Source organism: Poeciliopsis prolifica, unplaced genomic scaffold (assembly GCF_027474105.1).
Source record: "Poeciliopsis prolifica strain line A6 unplaced genomic scaffold, Auburn_PproV2 SCAFFOLD045, whole genome shotgun sequence".
Lineage (NCBI taxonomy): Eukaryota > Metazoa > Chordata > Actinopteri > Cyprinodontiformes > Poeciliidae > Poeciliopsis > Poeciliopsis prolifica.
Genome location: NW_026562420.1, coordinates 3085368 through 3105018, shown reverse-complemented (window position 1 = coordinate 3105018; position 19651 = coordinate 3085368). Strand labels below are relative to the sequence as shown.

Here is a 19651-nt window from a genome sequence, read left to right as displayed (position 1 = left end):
TATAACTCCAAGTAAATCAAACTTCTGTGAAATCAAACTGTCCACTTAGAAAGCAACACTGATTGACAATCAATATCACCTGCTGTTGTGCAAATGCAATAGACAACAGGTGGAAATTATTTTTATATTTATTTCATTCATTCGGATCTTGGGTGTGTTATTTGAGTGTTCCCTTTATTTTTTTGAGCAGTGGTATATCATCTTGAATTAGTTTGTTCTATAATTTTTTTAAAAAAGAATTTGCGATATATTTTGTCAATTTAATGTTTTTAGCAACAAGTGAAAAGTAGCTTTCATTGTAGCTGTGATATGAATTTGTGTTTTGTGCCATTATGCAGAAAGAAGTAGTTTCACATTTGGAGACCCATGGCTTATTAGCCAAGTGTCTTGTCATTACAAGATCAAAAATAAAGATACTGTTAATGTGCTGAATAATAACTGTTAGGAGTTCATGTTCTTGGATCACAGTGGTTTAGTTTCAGGTGTGCACTGCAGACTGTGACTGAAGGAAACATAGATTCCAGGCATTTTTCCAGCTTTTTTTTTCCTGCTTTAAGTGCTGTGAAATCATGACTGCCAGACATAATCAAGAAGGGTATGTGTTTGCGTGTGTGCGTGCGTGTGTGTGTGTGTGCATGTGCACATTTGGAAGAGAGAAAAGGTGTGCTTTTTTTTTCATTTATGTATTTTATCATCTCTGTATGCGTTTTGTATTTGGAGGTTATCTCAGTCCAAAGTAAAAGCATGGTGGTTGGTTGTTTGTGTCGCAACAGAACAAAGTCTGCTGATTCATTGAAGAATTACCATGGTATATTTCTCCACAAAAAAAATCTGTCACAGAACTTTAGAAAGACCTGTTCCTGGAATGAGCACTAGATGGCGGCAAAACTAAGGCACTGCCATCCACACAATTGTAACTTTGCTCCCCACCCCCGTTTCTTTAAGCACCATCCCCGTATTTCACCAATAAACACATTTGCCACACTGTCTGTTATGAAGGGACATCCCCTTAGATAATCCTGGGATTGTAGATTTTGACCCTGTGCATGTGACTCCCTCTCTGTGTGTTTTATCCTCTTACTGCAGCTCTTCTTCTCACTTCAGATTAGAACTGACTCTGCACAGGTGTCTGTCTTCTAGTCTGCAAAAAGAGCAGGACTGGCATCATGGTGAGTCCTGAACAGAAAGTGGTCCTGATCACTGGCTGCTCCTCTGGGATTGGCCTACGAATGGCTGTGATGCTGGCCAAGGATGAGAAGAAGCGCTACCACGGTAGGTACATGGATAGATGAGATCATTGGCAACTTAAATTCTATTGCTGTAACATTTAAATATGTTATAGTTTAGAAGTATTCAAGAAAAGTAAGAAATTATTGCAGAAATAGGATTAATTACACCTTCACTTTGCTGTCCTATTATTTCTCCACGACACATAATGGCCACCATGGTGTTACATAGTAGCAGCTATGCTTAATAAACTTTCTGTTTCTGTTAAATCAGTCCAAAAAAAAAAAAAAAACAGCAAAATCTGATTTATCAATACATGAACAATAAAAGCAAAGCTCTGATTGGACATCACCATTCCACAAAGTCAGAGTCCAAGTGAGATTAATACAAGTTCATAATTGAGCAAATGTAAACATCAATGAAACCACAACCCATGTAGTCATATAATAGTCTGGCACATATACTGTGTTATTATAAATGTTATTATAAATGTGATGACCTGAATTGTTTCTCTCTGTAATATGTCAATATGTGTGTCAGGTTTGTTTTTAGCAATGTTACGCTTATTTAACTTATTTAACAACAGTTTTAACTGGATTGCATCTCATGCACAGCAATATTTACTGGTTAAAATTAAAGGGTAAATGAAGTCAACATTGAAACACATGTAATAATTACTAGCTTTGTTAAAAATAAATGACTGGGTATTAATCTTATTCCTTGTGGGAACAAAAAATTTAACTCCACTATAATTGGAGTTAAGTTTGCTATGAGATTAAAATCCACAGACAGTCTGGGACTTCTCCCCTTCTGTCAGATTGTCTGTGGTCGATTTTTGACTGGGCTGGTCAGCGAACAGAAAAAGTCATGAACAATGACAAGGACAATTTTCTGGATTGTTTTAGAATTATAATGCGTTACGGTTTTAGCGGTGGCAGCAGAGGAGATGAACAAAGCCATTGAGTCCTTGTTGACCACACTTCCAAATATTGAATTAACATTCACAGCTGCCTCATTTGGTTCTGAGCTTCTTTTTTCATTCACAGTGGAAGTTAGTTGTTTACAGTGCAGATAATTTCTGGTAAGTTTCATAGCATCAAACTGGCACATTACACATGTCACAGATGAAGTTTTAAACTTCAGAAGAGTTCACGTCAACCAGCCTGGTAAATTCCAGTCCTTTGTACTACACTTTGCTTTGTACAGAAGGACTAGTTCTCTACTGTTGAGAAACAATTGCTTCCTGGAGGCTTGGATTCTGTTCAGGTCTTAAATTTTACCAAGTGTCTCACGTTTGCCTGCACTGTGAAGAGTCCCAATCAGTTAAATGAGCCACACACAATCTTGCAGACCCAGACTGAACAAAAGCCACTTATTTTAAATATGTACTCAGTTCAAATTCACCACAACTATTACTTCATCTATAGTTATGTATGTATCCCCATAATAGATTAGAGCTTTGAACGACATGATAAGTCATGATTCAAATTCATATAAAACTGTTTCATAAAGCTGTTAAGTAGGTCTTAAGTTCTAACCAAGTATCTAAGGCCAAAACACTTCAAGTATTCTGTATAGGTCCTCTTTGCTCTCCTGAATGTTCTGTAATGTTCTCAGTCCAATGTCATCAAATTTTCATTAAAACTAACAGAAAAGTTGAATCAAATTTCATGTTCACTGCAAACTATTAAATATTTCAATTACCTTAAACTTAGAAATAATTAAATTTTCTTAAAATTAGTAAAAAATATATAATTCTATAAATGTGTGATGCACTGAGTTGCAAACAGGAGGCGACATAGAAAATATTAGAAAAATAGGTGTGTTTTTTTTATTAGTTTAAAAGAGGTCAAAGAAATAAAACTGAACTCAGGCAAAAAATGCAAACAAACCTGCTGCACAAACAAACATAACTGACCTAGCAAAGAAATCACACACATGATATACTGCCAGCAGGAACCAGTGGTGCAGTCCAATCAGCCTCTAAGCCTGCTGAGGGCTGGCCCCATCTTTTGCCTAGCAGGTAACAGGCAAGAAAACTAAAGTTAATCTTAAGCAAAAAAAAAAAAAAAGATTTAAGTTGATTTAAATACACATATTAACTAAATGTGCATGCTAGTAAATAGAACAAATGTATGCAAATAAATGTTTTCTTGAAACTAAACTGTGTTTGAATGAAAAAGGTTGTGCAAAAAAAAAAAAGAAGAGTTACTGACTTAAAAATGTGGCCATGGGTTTGGTCATCACAAATGTTGCTTGACTTCCTGAACTGTTGAATATTTTGATAAAACTCATAGTTTATCTAAATCTGAATAAGTGACCAGCATAGGGAAAAGCTCCCTGCTCACTATACCTCTCTCTGTCATTTTTGCCTTTGTTCTAGAATAGTCTCACCTCATGCAATAGTTGAGAAGAGACAGCAAAGCCCTGCTTTGACTAATTATTCCTTGGCTTGTAGAGTTTGACTCTGGATCACAGGCTGAATACGTCTGTACCACTAGTGCATAACAACTAATACCGCTGTGTGATGTGGCTTCCTCAACAGAGCTGCTTAGGCACACAGGAGCTTAAGATTTATTTTTGTTACACTTGCTATGTTTAGCAGCAGTGATGTTCTATACTGCATTTGCACAACCATACATACAATCTGAAATGATCAGAGGTTGTTGGTGAAGTGTGTGTTTTGGGGATAGAAATGGGTTAGGAGAGGTGAGAGATGTGTGTGTTTAGCTGTTGGTGAATATTACAGCAGCACTCGAAGTGCTAAGAAACCATTTAATTTGTAGACCAATAGGTTTTGGCTGAATAATAACCCATAAATCAAAACGCATCGGCAGGGCCGTGCAGAGACCGTACAACAACACAGCAACTACCCATATTAATCAAGAATCTATCTGGATCCAACTATGTCATTGCCATCATGCAGGGACAATGCAACCAAATATAGTATATTTTGCCCAACAGGTATAAAGTTGATATTTCTGCTGACACTCCCGGAAGGTTGAGTTGATTTGAGACTGTAAGTATTAAACATACTGGAGGAAAGAAGGTCGCTGATTATGAGTTATTAATAAAAGAAATTTGTTGCTACTTTACTAATTAAGGCCTAATAATATCTATTTAACCTCTAGAACAACTTGCTGATTTATAGATCAAAAAGCTCAAAGGGGTTAATGCCTTAAAATAGTTTGATGTTAGCACCTCTGAATTATAAGATTGGAATATCAAGGCAAAGAAAACTCAGTAGCTGCAGGTAGGGGCCATGCAGGGGCCTCCAGACATTCAGGGGCCCCAAAAAATGGTTTAATTGTAACACAAACCATAGATCTAAACCTGTAACATCATTTATGAAGAATGACAATGTTATTAAATTTTACTGCTATTGCGAGGACAATTCTTATAGTCTAAATGGAAACAGTTTTTCTAACATCAGACCTACCTTTTTATTTACAAACCAGTTTATGAAAAATATTCTTGGCCATAATTTGATAGTTAGAAGCAGAAATCAGCCCCCTCCTCACCATGGACCCGTAGTCTGAACAACATGGAGGCAAAATCTGAGAGTCATTATTAGACTGAGTGCAGCCAGAACAGTTTATTTTGATAAATTATTATATTTAGCTAAATATTATTGCACAAACAGGCCTTCTGACATACAGATTAAAAAAAAATAATTTTTTTTTAAATGTTTGAAATGTGTACACATCACCCCCCTGTGATGTGTACACATCACAGTTAGCTAAAAACTGTAAAACATACATTTATTTACTTTTGAAAAAAATGAACAGCAACAATAAAACGCATGTTCTGGAGAACATGCTATGTAGATTAATTTCACAGAGACTGATTGTTTTCAAATGTGTTAATCATAAACATTTTTGATTTTCAGATATTAAAAACAACTTAAGATTAGAAATAGTAGTCTGGACTAAAAAAATCATTTGTAATGCAGAAATCCAGGCTTAATAAAAAAAACAACATTTTTGTTAATATATTGTATTATATTACTACAATATAATATGTTACCTTCTTAACAGTTGTTCTTTACAAGAGGTGTTTTTAATCTTTTTAATCTCCTCATTGCAATGCATATTCTCATTTATTGAAAATGACTGCAGTAAATTGTTTACATCTCAGATTGTTGCATATCAAACAAGCAGGACAGCTGTAGGTTATTATGAAAATTAATGTGAGCTTCCTGCTCTGTGGACTCCTATTGTAGAGGTTTTTGCAGTGTTCAATACATTTTTTTTTTTTTGCCATCCCATCTTAGCTCTTGAAATATGATTCTTTCTTTAAATCAAATTAATTTCCATAAAATAAGACCAGTCAGTTCAGAAACTTGGATACATTATTGATAAATATTTAAAGGTTTATTATGTTATTAAGGAATATTAGGATTTTTTTTACACCAAAAATGTGTAAAGAACCATTGATATATATCCATAAATATGTTCATGCTGGACCAGAGTAAAGTGTTTTTGCATGTGCAGCTCTATGTTCAATAAACCCACCGACTTATGGATGAACTTAGTTTGACACTGACTGTCTAACCTCAGTTGCTGAACCTGGGCAAGCTGCCGACTCATTGTTTATTTAAAGCCATACCCTGAAGGTGCTATGTAAAGCCTGTCCCAAACACAAATGGAAACCTGTCTACAGACAAAAAGAATGAATGAATCAAGGATCGTACATAAAAACATTATCCAGATGGTATTTATAGAAGCTTCTCAAAACAAAAGGACTTCTTACTTATTTTATTTCATAGCAGCTTGATCTTGAAAACTATAGGCCTATAAGAACATATTTTTCCCCATTTTCAGTAATAGCCACGATGCGTGACCTGAAACGAAAGGACAAGCTGGTAGAGGCTGCTGGAGATGCGTATGGGAAAACTCTTTCTCTTGCTGTGCTGGATGTCTGCAGTGATGAATCTGTCAAACAATGCATAAACGGCATCAAAGATCGACACGTAGATGTCCTTAGTAAGTAAAATATAACATTTTTAGCATTAAAATGTCTAAAATATGTGTTACTCATGCAGTTGGACCTTCTTTATCTTCTGGTTTCCCTCACCCTTAACAGTCAACAATGCTGGTATTGGCCTGGTGGGTCCAGTAGAAAGCATTCCTATTGAAGAGATGAAGAAAGTATTTGAGACTAATTTCTTTGGAGTCATCAGGATGATCAAGGAAGTGATGCCGGACATGAAGCAAAGAAGAGGAGGACACATCATTGTAGTAAGCAGCGTGATGGGACTACAAGGTAAGTAGAGATGCTAAACCCTACAGAAAACAAATACCAGCTTTACTTTGAACGGGGTTTGGGCAATGGACAAAGAGAAGCATCAACAGATTAAGAGGCTAATATTATCCACTAAGTCTCTCCACAGACTGAAATCATATCTGTTTTTCTTCAGGTGTTGTGTTTAATGACGTCTACGCTGCTTCTAAGTTTGCCATGGAGGGTTTTTGTGAGAGTTTGGCTGTGCAACTTTTGAAGTTTAACGTCATGTAAGTATCATTGAAGGGATTTACTATTTAATAAGCTATGATTCGAATTCTCTTCAACTATGCCTTTTGGGTCTCTTGCAAGAATTCTCTCTTAACATATATCATCATGTATTTGTTGTTTGATGGCCAGTGAACAATATGTCAATGTCAATGTCAAATTTATTTATATAGCACTTTAAAACAGGTATAAAACTGCACCAAAGTGCTGCACACACTATACACTTCAGCACTTTACATATTGTTTCTACACATCACAGTTTTAAAGCAACTTGGGATAAATACATATTTTACATCCACATCTTTATTGAAAGTTTTCAATATAGTTTAATTTCTGTTTCTTTGCGATGTTTGCTGATTAGCTGCTTTCAATGGGGTCCAGACCAGAACAAAATCTTGGGGAATGGATGTCTTGAAAGGATTCATCTGGCTCCACTGTTGGAGAGTTTGGACAAATCTGCTGGAAGGATCTGGGATGTATCCTACGCAGATGAGAGAATCTGAAGTCCTGTCACACAGAGAGTGTGTTGGTGATCTCTTTACATTTTCGTCTACATGGTCAGGAGAATCAGATAATCAGTGGAAGCACAGATCCACTGTCTGTCCTCTTTGAAGAAATCAGATCAAGAGCTCGATGGAAGGACTATCTTCTCTCCTGACTTGGATAAACCATGGATTATGCAGAATGAGTGAAGTGCTGGGAGAGGAATTTCTGGGTTTCTCTCCTGGACCTATAACTCCCACAGCAGACACACTGGCGAACAGATAGACAGATTATCTGTTTGCTACTGTTTTACACTCCATTCAAAGTGGAAAACATTGCTCAAAAGTTTCATAACTTATCAGTATTTAATAACATACAATGTTGATGATTTTGGTTTTTAAGTGAATATACTGTACCAACAATTGCATAATTGCTTCCATGGTTGAAATCTTCTCCATCTCTTGATATGCCTGATTTGTCATAGCCTGTCGCTGATCGAGCCAGGACCAGTGCACACAGAATTTGAAGCTAAGATGATTCAGGATGTGAAACAAAAGGAGTATCCTGGAGCGGATCCTGACACTGTGCACTACTTCAAGAACGTCTATCTTCCTTCTTCTGTGGACATTTTTGAGGCACTTGGACAAACACCTGATGACATTGCTAAAGTAAAATTATTGTATCTTTATGTTTCACTCTTTATCAGCACTCAGTTTGAGCATTTAAATGTACATTTTCTTTTTTACAGTGCACAAAGAAAGTGATCGAAGCAAGTCATCCCCGTTTCCGTAATCTGACCAATCCACTGTATACGCCAATAGTGGCACTGAAGTACGCCGACGAAACTGGAGGGCTGTCTGTTCATGCTTTCTACCACATGCTCTTTAACATGGGGCCTCTGATGCATGTCAGTATGACTGCCATGAAGTATCTAACCTGTGGATGTCTCAGGAGAAGAACAATTTCACCAAACTAAAAAACAATGTGATTTACTAAGGACTTTCTCGTAAACACAACCAATTTTAAATACTTCACAGTCCAAAATCATGCTTACTGTAGTAGATGGTTTCACAATATTATCCTATGTATAACATTTTATGGGTGCTTAGAGACAGAATTGATGTTAAATTTGACAAAATTAGTCATTATCTTCAGTGCCAAATTAATAAGGCTTAATAAAATTTCATTAAAAAAAACAAAAAACAAATGAAACAACCAGAATGATGTGACTAATGAAGACATTTCATGTCATTGTGGCAAATGCAGCAACATTTGCTAAAAGACAATTATAAACACTATGGCATGATAGATTTTAAGAAATAAGTTAAACATGACAAGTTTTATGACAGAAAAAACAGATATTGCAGCAGGGATTATGAACAAAAAGGGAAACAAACTGCTGCTCAGATAGTAAACAAGAAAGATTCACAGTTTTGCAGGGTTAAACAAGGGAACATATGGGAATATAAAATAGGAAGAAGGCAAGAGCCTTCAATTTTTTAAAGTTTTTAATCTGTTTTCTGCTAAAGATTTTGTAAACCTGGCCAGCATTGTTGTGATGTTGTTGGTATTAAAAATGAGGGTACATCAACTATATCATCACTGTTTTTGAGATGGAAGGTGGGAGACTGTCCTAATAAAGTCCAGTCACATTAATTAAGGGGGAGAACCCTCTCAAGGAGGATCAGGGGAAATGGACAGCATGAGCGTCACAGCAAAGATTTTGAATACTTATAACCATGTGAATTTTCAGTTTTTATTTTGTAATAAATTTTCAAAAAATTTTTCATTTCTGTTTTTTTCTGTCAAGATAAGATGCTGAGTGCAATTTATGAGAAATAATATGAACTTTTTTGATTTTAGTAAATGGCTGCAATACTTTCCGTACCCACTGTAGGTAGCTCAGTTTTAGTCATCATGACTGTAGCAGTTTATATTTGCTGAAAAAATACATACAATGTAAAACAACACAACAATTGACATTTTAACAAAAAGGCAGAGAGAAAAAAATTAAACATCTTTTAGATAGCTCTATTATAAGCTATTATTACTATAGATGTTTCAAACTTTATGTATTTGTTTTTCACATTTTTACACATATATGTGAATGCGTATATGTATAATTTTGACTCTGTGTGATACAAAGAATCATCCTAATAAACTGAAACTTGTGCACCTGATTCTTGATTTAAAAAACATTTGAAGTTGCATGTTGTGTTCAACTCTCCAAAATGAAAATGTCAAATAAATCAACAAAAAACAATGAACTGTGGCATTGGACAGATGTAACCATGAGATGGAACGACAGACACAGTTACAGTTACAGCACAAAATGGAGTGCAAGTCAGATTCTGTTTCAAAGGTTTGATGTCAAGCTGTGAGAAGGCAATGCTGGGATACGTTGAGGCCTTGGCAGCGAAAGGCGTTGCAGTTTCACAGGGGGACGCTAGAGGGAGCTGTTGCTCCCATTATAAAAGTTATAGCATCACCCAAAAAAATATCAGATTATTAATTTCTTTTTCGTTGCAGTTAAAAAAATTTTTATTATATGTTTGTTGATGCATTTTTCTTGCACAACACAACTAATTTTAAAAAAATTAGTTTTTTGTTGAGCAAAAAAAAATCTCATCTCACATGAGGAAATGAACTTATGAGCCTATTTCCCTTATTTTTTATTTGTATTGTTTGTATTTGTATTGTGATTTAATTAAACATATATAGAGGTGTGCTGTGTATATTGGCACCGGGCTTACGTCTTACGCAAATGACGCCGATCGAGTCATCTTGACTCCATTCCTGATGCCTGTCTGTGTGGCGGGAAATTAGAAGTAAATCAATACCTGGCTAATCGAACAGTGACGTAAACTTTCATAAACAAACCAGTGGACGAGTTCAAATTGATCTCTTAACTTTGACTTTGCATAATAGGCAAGTTTACTTGCATATGCCTTTGTCTGGAGGCATATTTAATTGTTGCTGTTTGTTGTCAAAGTTAATGTTCGTAACGAAAGTAACACTTTGCCGTTAGCTTCTTATTACTTACCCTAACTTCGTAGATAAGTATAATTAGAATATGTTCATAGCCGTATAAAACCGTGACATATCAGCGTTAGCTGGTGATATGTAACGCGTTTGTCAGGTTTTGTTGGCTGAGCAGGATGGATGCCAATATTGATAATATTCTGCACAGTGAGGAGCAGCTGAGGAACACACTGCAATGTGATGACAAAGAAAAGGTAACAACATTCTCTTCACACTCGGGTTAAATGATATTCAGCTTCATTACTTATTTGTTTTTATTTCTTCTCAGCTTCGTAGAAAACTGGCACATTTACAAAGGGAGTATCTCAGGACAGCACAGAGACTAAAGGTGAGACTCGTATTCTTTTACTACACTTAAAAATATGTATCAAAAATCAGAAGTAAATATGAAAGTGACATCACTCTTTCCAAGAATGCAGTGCCTTCCAAAAGTATTTTTTAAAAATCACATTTTGTTTCATACAACCACCAAGTCCAGTTTATCTTATTTAGATCTTGTATGCTGCAGCCAGGTTTCACCATGGAGATGGCATGATCATGATGATGTGGATTGCCACACATAACATTTTAAGTATAAATGTAATCATTCAATTCTGGTCTGACCTGGTGAGTCAAATTATTTTCTATGATTAATGTGTCACCTACATTACTAATGGTTCATTTTAAATAAGATTTCTTATAGTTTGTTCTCTTGCAGTGCCTTTCGTCTTGCCACTTTTCCATAAAAAAAAAAGAAAGAGGAATAGCTCATAGTTGGTATATTCTTCCACCTGTGCTGTATCTCCCGGCAGCTCCTCCAGAGCCGTAGTTGGCCGATGGAAGCCGTATTAATCAATAACAATGTATATTGCAATCGATATGTGATACCCTTGTCCATAGTGGTGTCAGGAGGAGTGTTTGTGCCTATCTCCAGCGAATATTTCGGGCGAGAGGCAGGGTCACCCTGGACAGGTCGCCATTCTGTAGCAGGGCAACACAGAGACAGACAGGACAAACAACCACACACACACTCACAGCTAGGGAGTTTGAGAACCTGCCTCCAACATTTCCGTAAACTCAAACTCCAGTTTCAAGTAGATGGCAGTGAAAAAAAAAACAATGTTTGTTTGGCAGATGATAAGCACTCTAATACAAGTGCGATGGGGCAAAAATGTCAGCTATGAGCCACATTGCTGCTTTACCAAGGGAAATGGAGGATGTTTTGTCTTATCTCATGTTGGTTCTCATGCAGCGTGCCGAATATGTGGATGCGTTGAAGAGGCATGTGAAAAACAAGATTTCTCTGCAGAAAGACAAAGACCAGAACAATCCAGAGATTACATCTAACGCTTCCATTACCTCCTCCTCATTCACATTTAACACAAATGATGCAACTCCAGGTTCACTAGCGTGTCAAGGTAAGTCTGACTCATTTTACATTTCTGTAATTTCATTGGTGTTACAGCTAAACCTGTACAGAAATGAGCTGATGAGTACTAATCTGATGTTCATCAGGTGCAGTAGAATCCAGTACAATCAGGAGACAACAAGGAATTCGATTCTCGCTTTCTGGAGATCGGACTTCCTCCAAAACCCCAGATCTCAGTAGTGACATCGTTGGCAGCCACAGACCCAGCCCGGCCTTGCGCCTGCGGTCGAGACGCAGCCGCTTACGCTGGGAAAAGAGGAGTGCCAACACTCCCGAAGGCTCAGACAACAGCCAGCGACAGCAGGAGCTGATGGGAAACACAAGACCTGGAGATGAGGAGCAGATGATCAAAGATGAAGATGTCTTCATTGAAAGTGAGGAGCTGTTTTCTGATCCAGAATCTGAGTCCCCCTCTCTTTTACTCACACATTGGAGTATGCAAGAACACACCAAAACCGGGGACAAAACAAAAAACGGGAATCAAAGGTCCCAGGAAGAAACAAGGACAAAAATTGGTCCCGAAGTTGATGGAAAATGCGGTGGACCTGCTTTAACAACAGAGAATAAAGGACAAAATGCTAGAGATAACAGTTTCATAAATAATAAGATGGGAGAAGATAGTGTCAGTCAAAGCCAAGCGAGAAAACCAGTGACATGTGTAGAGGGCATCCATGAGGGAGCCCAGATGACAGCAATTGAAAAACATGAGGACTCTGTAGAAATAAAGAAGGAAAATGATCAGATCACAGCAGACGAGAACGCTGTGAGTCTTCTAGGCTCCTGCACATTAGTGGAAGGACTACCTTTCCCTGTAGAGTATTACATTAGAACCACTAGGCACATGACGCTATCCCAGACCCAGCCAGATGTGCAGGCTGTCATAATGTCCCAGCTGAGCACTGGGAGACGACGCAGGAGTCGAGGCCGCAGCAGGAGAACAAACCAGGGCGTACAGCGGTCAGACCGGCACACTCAGACGGATTCGCCCACTTCCACAACTCCGTCAACATCTGTGGACTCTCTGAAGCCATCCAACGTTAACACTTCCAAAGATTGTTCCCAGAGTTCCAGTGACTTTTCTACCTCTGCCATTTCGGAAGCTCCTGTTTCACTTCAGGGCCCCAGCATCCGTCCACCCAAAGGGACGAGGAGAGGTAGAGGCAGAGGAAGACCACAGAGACAACAGCTTCTTAAACAAGGATGTAGCCTAACCTCAGGATGTCTGCAGCCCCCCCTCAGCCCTGCACCGTCTACCCAGTTGATCCATCAAGTGGATGAGACAAACATCAAGCCAGTGTTATTCCAGACTCCCACCCACAGCTGTCCAGCCCAACCTTCTTCAGTCAGTGGAACTCCAGCTGATTTTCCTGCTGAACACCAGGAGAAAATCTTTTCTATCAGCATCAGCAGACCCCAACAGATGAACACAGGTAGACCTGGGGTACACACACATTTCTGACCTGGGAGCATTCTGGTTCTGCAGACTGATATTTTTATTTTTACTCACTCATTTTTATTTTTAAGATTTTTGCTTAAATAAATGAGACATTAATCCTCTAATATTGATTTATCTTTCTAAGTGGAACACTGGTGGTATTCTTTGGAAACTCCATATCAGCACTTTCTTTTCTGCGGAAGGATCATTCCCAGATCCCTCTTGAAAATGAGATCCAGATCTCAATGGGGTTTACCTGGTTAAATAAAGAAAAAAAATGTTTATACATATTGCCAAAGAGCTTCTGCAGAAATAAACCTGAAGTAGACAATGTATTGAATCGGGAATCTGTGATTATGAGGGTATCTATCCGCCATCATTCGAAAGCTACTAAAATCGATAGTAGCCACACAGGCAGAAGGAAACAAACATGCCCAGTACAACACTTTCATTCTATTGGCTGAGTGGTTGGCAGGCAACTGTACTCAGGCAACTGATCAAGATAAGAGGAGACTTGATCCAAGCAAAGACAAGTTTTGAGTGCAAGGAGAACAGCTTGAGAGAGCACAGTTAATATATGAAAGAGAGCAGAAGAGAGTTCAACCATTACAAGTTTTGAGAAGAAAGACATGAAGTCCTGCTTTCAGTCTGAAAGTATGTGTTCTCGAATTATGGCAGAAAGATTCCCCCATAAAAGGTTTCCCAAAAACACAAAGGATAAACTATATCATGTTATATTTTTGTCCATATTGACCTGTAACCTCTGTCTGCAGTGGTTCAAGCTGGATTTGGAAATGTTTTTGAACTTTTGAACATCTGAGAGTTGAGTGTCTACCCGCCCTGGTCAAATGTAGGCACTCAACTCTGTTTTAGTCACTCTGTCCTCATTAATTACAAGCACCATTTTATTTTTACATGATTGTTTTTTGTTTATTTCTTTTCTTAATTTCATAATTTATTTCTTCTTCTTTAACTTGTCTTCTGCAGGCTCATCAGACTGTCTTCTCCTGCCTTCCTCCTCCTCCTCTTCATCATCTCAGACAGCTCAGCTTTCTCTTCCCTTTTTGATCAGCCGCCTGAAGTGCCTGGACATCCAGCAAGATTTTCACCTCCCTGATGATCAGTTTGCCTCCTTGAAGCTGCACAAGCTTCGTCAGGTTGCTGTGGAATCAACCCCGTCACACAACACACGCAGTGCCGTCAATCTGCTGATGCCCTGTTCCTTCCTGCTCAGTTCCACATCTACCAGCAGAAATTCTCCCCGTCCAAACAAGAGCGAACAAACATCTCCACAGCAGACACAATGCACGGTTACCGATAATTTGACAGGTATGCGTTTAAATGAAGAGCTTTGTAACCCAAGTATTCCAGAAGCAGAGCTCAGTGCAGACGCTCTCAATACCTCAACAGAAGCTGATGCACTGGTGTTTACTGAGGAGCTTGACACTGGAGCTGAAAACGGGGCAGCCCTCAGCAGTACATGTACAGATGAACCACAGACTCTGGCGGACCGAACGTCGCGTAAAGAAAATGGTGTTCAACTTTCAAATGAGCCAGAAGTTGAGGAGTCTGAAAATGAAAAGCAAGCCTCTTTAGAAGAGCTCGGACTTGTAGACGGGCGCATCACTCAGTTGCTTTCCTTTGATTTCTCTGAAAGTAGAGCAGCAGAGGAGGTTCCGACCAGCTGTACTAACGACGCTGCAGCAAACTCACTTGTAAATAACCCAAACCCACAGTATCCTGCAGAAGATTTTGCAGAACCTACTAAAACATACTCTTCTGAGGACAGAGCAATTAAAAGTAATGCCTCTCAGTTCTTGTTTAAGTCTCCTCTAGATGCAGTGGGATGCCTCTGTGCAGACCTGCCATCTGTCCACTATCCGTCATTCACTCTAGCATCCAGTCCGGTCCTGCCCTCCCTGGGAATCACCCCTAATGCTGCTCGCCTGCCCACTGACTCTTCTCCCTTTGCTCCTCCTCTCTGCCTGCCTCCGTCTCCCAGCCCGTCCACCCAGGACTTGTCTCCTCTGGAACTCTGTCCTGTTGCATCCATCACCTCCGTCCCTTCCAGCCTTCCTCCTCCCTCTCTCTGCAGTCAGCTTCAGGATTTATCAGAGCCTCCAGCTCCAAGAGATCAGGGTATTGTCAGAGAAGAACCAGACGACTGCCCCACTCCATCCAGGATCCAAGTGCAAGGCTCAGCTGTGGAAGTGGGAATAACGACGGACAGACCTGCACAGAAGTTCTTACTGAGCTACACACACACACTGGAGGTAAAATTTGTTCTTTGTTGCTTTGCTTTTTACGTCTTGAGTAAAAAAATTGTGGGCATTGTCTTGAGCTGTGTTTTGTGGGGTAAGCAGTGTTTGTGCATGTCAGGCGCCAGCAGGAGGTTCTCTGGTGGATGTGTGCTGTGTGTCGGACCCATCGGCCGGTGTGTGTGTTGCAGCAGCAGGAAAGTGGGCAGTGTGCCTGTGGAGCCACACTTCAGAATCTAACTGGAGCCTCAAACACACCTGGACCTTCAGTGAGGTGATTTCTTTGGTTTGTTGTTTTTGTCTTCAATTCAGTTACAGTCCATGTCCATTATGTCCAAAGAGGTCATAACATATTTAAGAAGGACTCAGATTAAAACATTCTTTGTATTTTAATGCTTGTTCTCCTCATTGTTTATTTTTTGAAACTTCTGTTTGTTCAGCTGCTTTTTATTTTATGTGAAAAAAGAAAGAAGTCTAAGAACCGTTATTTCAGTTCCTATATTGTGATCTTATTGGTGGGAAGTCTCTTTGGTAATTGGAGGGAAATGTTGTTTTAGCTGATTGAAACATTTTGTTGTAATTTAATGAGCCTATGAAATACCAGGTACTAAGAGGATCCTCAATATTTCTTGATTAAGACATGGAATATGTTTTGTTTTTGCAGCCTGTGATAAACGTGTTTCCTGTCCCAGACTCCGCCGGCCTCATGTTTGTATCTCTTGGTCAGCTGGAAATAAGACAGCTGAGGTAATGCTATGTATTTTAATATTGTCATCTGAATTGTTGATAAAAAAAACTTAAGCTTCATTTGACATACCTCAGAGCATAACGGCACAACCAGGTTAGCTGCATTTCAATGTGTAGTCAGACAAACCACTGAGAAATTTCTGAGAAATGCTTGGCCTTGACATAATGATACTGAGAAAGCGGTTTGTCAGTTCATCAGAATAAACTGTTTTTGCAGACTGCTGTCCTGTTGCAGCCTCAGGCAGACGCTGATACTTGAGGACATCATCCAGGCGGTGGCTGGCTTATTCAACTCCAGAGTGGTTACGTCCTCCGACTCGGCCGCAGGCTCCACTCTGCAGGTGTTTACCCTGTCAGATAGCACCAGGTAAGGAAGAGTCTGTCTAATCTCTTGGCACTGATCCACAAGTTTTTTAGTTTTCTGAGCTTGTGTGTCTGTCAGCTTCCTGACTCCTCAGCCTCTCGTGTCTCCTGGTGTTTGTGTGAGCGCCCTCGCTCCAGTAGAGGAGCTTCCTGACGCTCTCATCGGTACAGATGAAGTGGGACACCTTTTTATCTGGTAAGTGATATTTCTCAGAACAGAATTGAAATTCTCCAAACTACTTGTTCATTCTTCAAATCATTGTGTCGCTGGTTCACATAAAAAAGCAGTTTTTTATTTCTTTCAACAAGTTGCAAATGCTTTTTTATATCATGCAAATTATTATGTACACTTATCTGCTTTTACCTACATTTTCAGTTGCTAGTGTCATATTGATCAAAATGTATTATACTGTCTCTGTTAATTGTTTCAAACTCCACATTTAAGCATAACTTTATTGTGTAAGTTTTAACATAAAAATTGCTTTATCAGGTTCTCATAATATATCAAACATATTTCTATACGTTACCATTAGATATTTTTCTAAATTTGTCCTGAACTGGTAAATTACTCCCAGGCGAATCCTGACTTTTTCCAACCAGGTAAATGTGTGAAGCATCAGATCAACTAATGATCAAGCAGTTTCCTAAATAGATTAAAGGTTCATCTCACGAACCATCAGCTGGTAGATAAATAGTGTATGTAGCAAGACTTGAATACGATGTTACGGTTATGACAATGGAAAGAGAAGGATTTGAAAAAGAAGAAGAGGAGCGAGGAGGCACAACAGAGGAAGAGGCTGAGAATATAAGCCACTTTCTATCACTCCATCAGGTAACTGTCTGTGACCCACACAGGATGCTGATAGAGCTCCTCTCACACTTCTCTTCATTCCTTAACTCTATTGAAGAACATTTTCACAGCATGGAGATGGAAAGTAGAGGAACTGAACTGTAATTTCTGCCACACTGAGGTCATTAAGGGGATTGATTTTTTTTTTTTTATGCTCTGCTTTCTGTATCACAGCGTCATGGTTTGTCAATAAATTGCAGTAAAGTCAAATAAGTTATTCTTGTCCAGTCTCTTGCCATTGATCTCCCACAATTATAATTTATAAACTTTGTCTTCACAACATTCATCACATCAGAACATCCCTCCAGAATTACTGTTCTATGGACAATATGATTAATCAGTTTGATAGTCTGGTCCATACACAATGAATCAAGAATTTGCTGTGAGGCACTGATATGATCTGTGATGCAAATATTTAATTTTGAGAAATGAACTAAGAATTTTGAGAAGGAAATTGGATTTTGCAGGTAATCCATGTTTTGCAGTTTGTACTAATTATTTTGAGAAATGCACTTCTTGCTGCTTGACAAATGTCGAAAATGATTTGAGAAATCCACCAAAGCAACTGAGAAAAATTGTAAGAATAATGGAAGCAAAGTGAAGACCCATGATAACACTGGAGGAGCTTCAGAGCTTCACAGCTCAGGTGGAAGAATATATTAGAAGAACTGTGACTAACTATCAAAACGTTATGTGATTTGTCGAAGCAACTCTGCACATCATCACCCTGAACATTCTGTCGCTACTGAGACGCTTGACGGTGGCAGCATCATACTGTAAAGTAATGCTTATTCAACAAGGAGAAACAAGCTTGGCAGTTTATGTAAAGATTTATGGAGATGGTAACAACAATCCTCGAAAAAAGTTTTGGAGGCTGAAAAGTCTTCAGACTGAGTTGTCCTTCTAACAGGACAAGCCTAAACATTCAGAGCGTTGTCTGTTTGGTGGTTCAGATGAAAGTTCAATCTTAAATCCAATTGAGCATCCGTGTCAAGGCGTTTTGCATACAAGTTAACTGACTGAGCTATTTTATTGTCTGTCATTTGCTTGTTGAAGGAATTTAAAGAGTGGCCAGCTGCTGAGCAGAGTTCTGCTTGAAGACAGTTTATCCAACACAGCTTGTCTCAAAGGTTACTCCTACTGTGTAAGTAGCCAGCAACTCTTGAAATGATTGTGTCACTTAAATTCTGGGTGGTAACTTTCTGTGTGTGTTTGATGTGCAGGGAGTGTTATTGGTCCTGCTGCAACATCAGTATCTAAGCTCCCTGGACCAAGAAGAGAAAAAGGCAAGAGAGAAATATTTGCTTTCAGGGGAGAGGTCGGAGCCACCTCTGTTCTCTTTAGTTGGCTTCAACCCTCTGAGTGGAAGATCTGTCTTATCTACTTGGCTGTATCCTCCGGATGGTTGGACTGGCAGGTGAGGTGAAGATAGATGGGGAACAAGGCTTGTATAAGTTTGTTTATTGCACATCTAAGTAATGCACACCTCTTCTTCCTTTGTCCTGCAAGGCTTTGTGAAGTGGACGTTAACCGCTGCAGCTTGGTGGGCTTGAGTCAGAGCGGCTGTGTCTGTGTGTGGGAGCTTGGAGAAGGGGGGACATCCCAAATGATGGAGGCTCAGGAGGACGGGTGCTGGCAACTGGTTCGATGGGGGCACGAGGACACCCTGGTGATCGGGCATCAGAACGGAGACGTCTCTTTACATCACTACGTGAGGCAGACTAAGAAAAGTGCTAAACCTGATGCTGAAACTTTATCGTTGTGAGAAGGATGCAGGCATTAATGTAATGCAACATTAAAGTAGCCAATTTAAACCCGTCATCAGCTGTGGGCATTCTAATGTAACTAGTTTCACTTACTGAATTGTCTCTACAATGTCCAGACTGCTGTAGTTATTGGTAACTGATGTATTTTAATGCTGTGAACTAAGAACATCCCATAAGTAGCAAGAGGAGGCTCTTGTTTTTACTGCATATATAAAACACAGTAAACCAGTTTGGCTGAAGATCCTTTTAAACCTCTGTCCCTTGTTTATTTTAGTAAAGCTGTTGTTTTTAACAGTTTTTTATTATTATTATTATTTTGTGGATGAAAATTGTTATATAAAAAAGCTGTTAGTTTGTGTTAAAATTTCTATTAAACATTTTGATGTTTTATTGTTTAGTGTCTGTTTACTTCTTTATTTCCAAACAGGGTTAAATCAGTAAAATTTTAATAATGCTTTAACACATAATTTGAAGGTGAAAAGCCACTTAATATAAAGATTAGTAGCTGTTTGGCTCATTAGCTTCTGCACAATAATCTACATATATCCCGCAACTCCAAAG

General features: G+C 38.8%; 2 protein-coding genes across 2 annotated transcripts; both read left to right on the top strand.

The window, feature by feature from the left end:
* Positions 1-1046: 1046 nt before the first annotated feature.
* Positions 1047-9401, top strand: LOC129376814 (retinol dehydrogenase 8-like). The gene is made up of 6 exons (XM_055056408.1): positions 1047-1272; positions 6051-6212; positions 6313-6492; positions 6647-6740; positions 7706-7889; positions 7970-9401. Exons 1-6 carry the CDS (start codon positions 1167-1169, stop codon positions 8195-8197), a joined length of 954 nt encoding a protein of 317 aa, XP_054912383.1. The 5' UTR covers positions 1047-1166; the 3' UTR covers positions 8198-9401.
* A 716-nt stretch (positions 9402-10117) lies between these two features.
* palb2 (partner and localizer of BRCA2) lies at positions 10118-19478 on the top strand. The gene is made up of 12 exons (XM_055056407.1): positions 10118-10457; positions 10532-10591; positions 11495-11660; positions 11758-13101; positions 14094-15379; positions 15486-15638; positions 16029-16111; positions 16329-16478; positions 16554-16670; positions 18381-18468; positions 18548-18741; positions 18834-19478. Exons 1-12 carry the CDS (start codon positions 10380-10382, stop codon positions 19087-19089), a joined length of 3975 nt encoding a protein of 1324 aa, XP_054912382.1. The 5' UTR covers positions 10118-10379; the 3' UTR covers positions 19090-19478.
* Positions 19479-19651: the final 173 nt, after the last annotated feature.

What these genes read in the sequence shown, in the direction of transcription:
- palb2 (XM_055056407.1), top strand. Translation starts at nt 10,380, where the DNA reads ATGGATGCCAATATTGATAATATTCTGCACAGTGAGGAGCAGCTGAGG. An exon ending in ACCCCAACAGATGAACACAG is followed by an intron (nt 13,102 to 14,093) that starts GTAGACCTGGGG and finishes TGTCTTCTGCAG; the next exon opens with GCTCATCAGACTGTCTTCTC. An exon ending in CCGGATGGTTGGACTGGCAG is followed by an intron (nt 18,742 to 18,833) that starts GTGAGGTGAAGA and finishes TTGTCCTGCAAG; the next exon opens with GCTTTGTGAAGTGGACGTTA.
- LOC129376814 (XM_055056408.1), top strand. Translation starts at nt 1,167, where the DNA reads ATGGTGAGTCCTGAACAGAAAGTGGTCCTGATCACTGGCTGCTCCTCT. An exon ending in TGAGAAGAAGCGCTACCACG is followed by an intron (nt 1,273 to 6,050) that starts GTAGGTACATGG and finishes CCCCATTTTCAG; the next exon opens with TAATAGCCACGATGCGTGAC. An exon ending in CTTTTGAAGTTTAACGTCAT is followed by an intron (nt 6,741 to 7,705) that starts GTAAGTATCATT and finishes GATTTGTCATAG; the next exon opens with CCTGTCGCTGATCGAGCCAG.